Source organism: Telopea speciosissima, chromosome 8 (genome assembly GCF_018873765.1).
Source record: "Telopea speciosissima isolate NSW1024214 ecotype Mountain lineage chromosome 8, Tspe_v1, whole genome shotgun sequence".
NCBI lineage: Eukaryota > Viridiplantae > Streptophyta > Magnoliopsida > Proteales > Proteaceae > Telopea > Telopea speciosissima.
Window position 1 is genome coordinate 40,171,797 of NC_057923.1, and position 976 is coordinate 40,172,772.

Genomic DNA, 976 nt, shown 5'->3' on the forward strand with positions numbered 1-976 from the left:
GGGGCGAGCAGTCTTAGACCATCTAGGTACACATCCGGTGGAGTCGAATTCGCGGCCAACGAAAGATCTTTTCCTGGATGAGGACTTAGCATGAATGGAAGAAGAAGAATGCAAAGATTGGTGGCGGTTGTACTTTGATGGCATAGCCAATCAAAGAGGATACGGGGCCAAACTATTGTCGATAACCCTAGAAGATCTTTATCTCCCTTCTGCTTTCCGATTAGAATTCCCATGTACCAAAAACATCGTAGAGTATGACGCATGTGTGATTGGCCTTGAGGCCGCCATGGCATTGGGAATCAAGAAGTTGAATGTTTATGGGGATTCATAAATTGTAATCTGTCAAACTCAAGGGAAATGGAAAATGAAAGATGAAAAGCTGAAACCCTATCAGGAGTACTTGGAGGGGATAATCAAGAATTTTGAAGAAATTACATTCGAATATTTGCCAAGAGTCAACAACAAATTTGCAGATGCTTTGGCCACCCTCGCCTCAATGGTTGAATGCAGCTCAGATGCCCAGATTCGACAATTTATGGCAGACAAGAGATGTGAGCCGGCATATGAAGAATCAGTGAATGTCTTGACAGTTGATGGAAAAATATGGTTCACCCCCATAATTGACTTCATCAGAGAAAGGTGGTATCTTGAACATTTCACAGTGGGTGAAAAGAAGTGGCTACGAAAGTACACCATGCAATTCATGATCTAAGGAGACTTGTTGTATAAAAGATCTTATGATGGCATACAACTGCTCTGTGTAAATGAGGAACAAGCTCAAACAATCATGAAGGAAATCCATCAGAGAATCTGCGGACCACATATGAACGCCAGAATGCTCACCAAGAAGATCCTAAGATTAGGATATTATTGGGCAACCATGGAAGAAGATTGTGCCATATTCGTGAAAAGATGTCACAAGTGCCAGATATTTTCCAACATTATTCACATTCCTCCCACGGAACTCCATTCATTG

General features: G+C 41.9%; 1 protein-coding gene across 1 annotated transcript; it reads left to right on the forward strand.

Moving 5' to 3' along the window:
• The first annotated feature begins 364 nt into the window (after nt 1-364).
• On the forward strand, nt 365-712 carry LOC122672292. The gene has a single exon (XM_043869786.1). It carries the CDS (start codon nt 365-367, stop codon nt 710-712), a length of 348 nt encoding a protein of 115 aa, XP_043725721.1.
• The last annotated feature ends 264 nt before the right edge of the window (nt 713-976 follow it).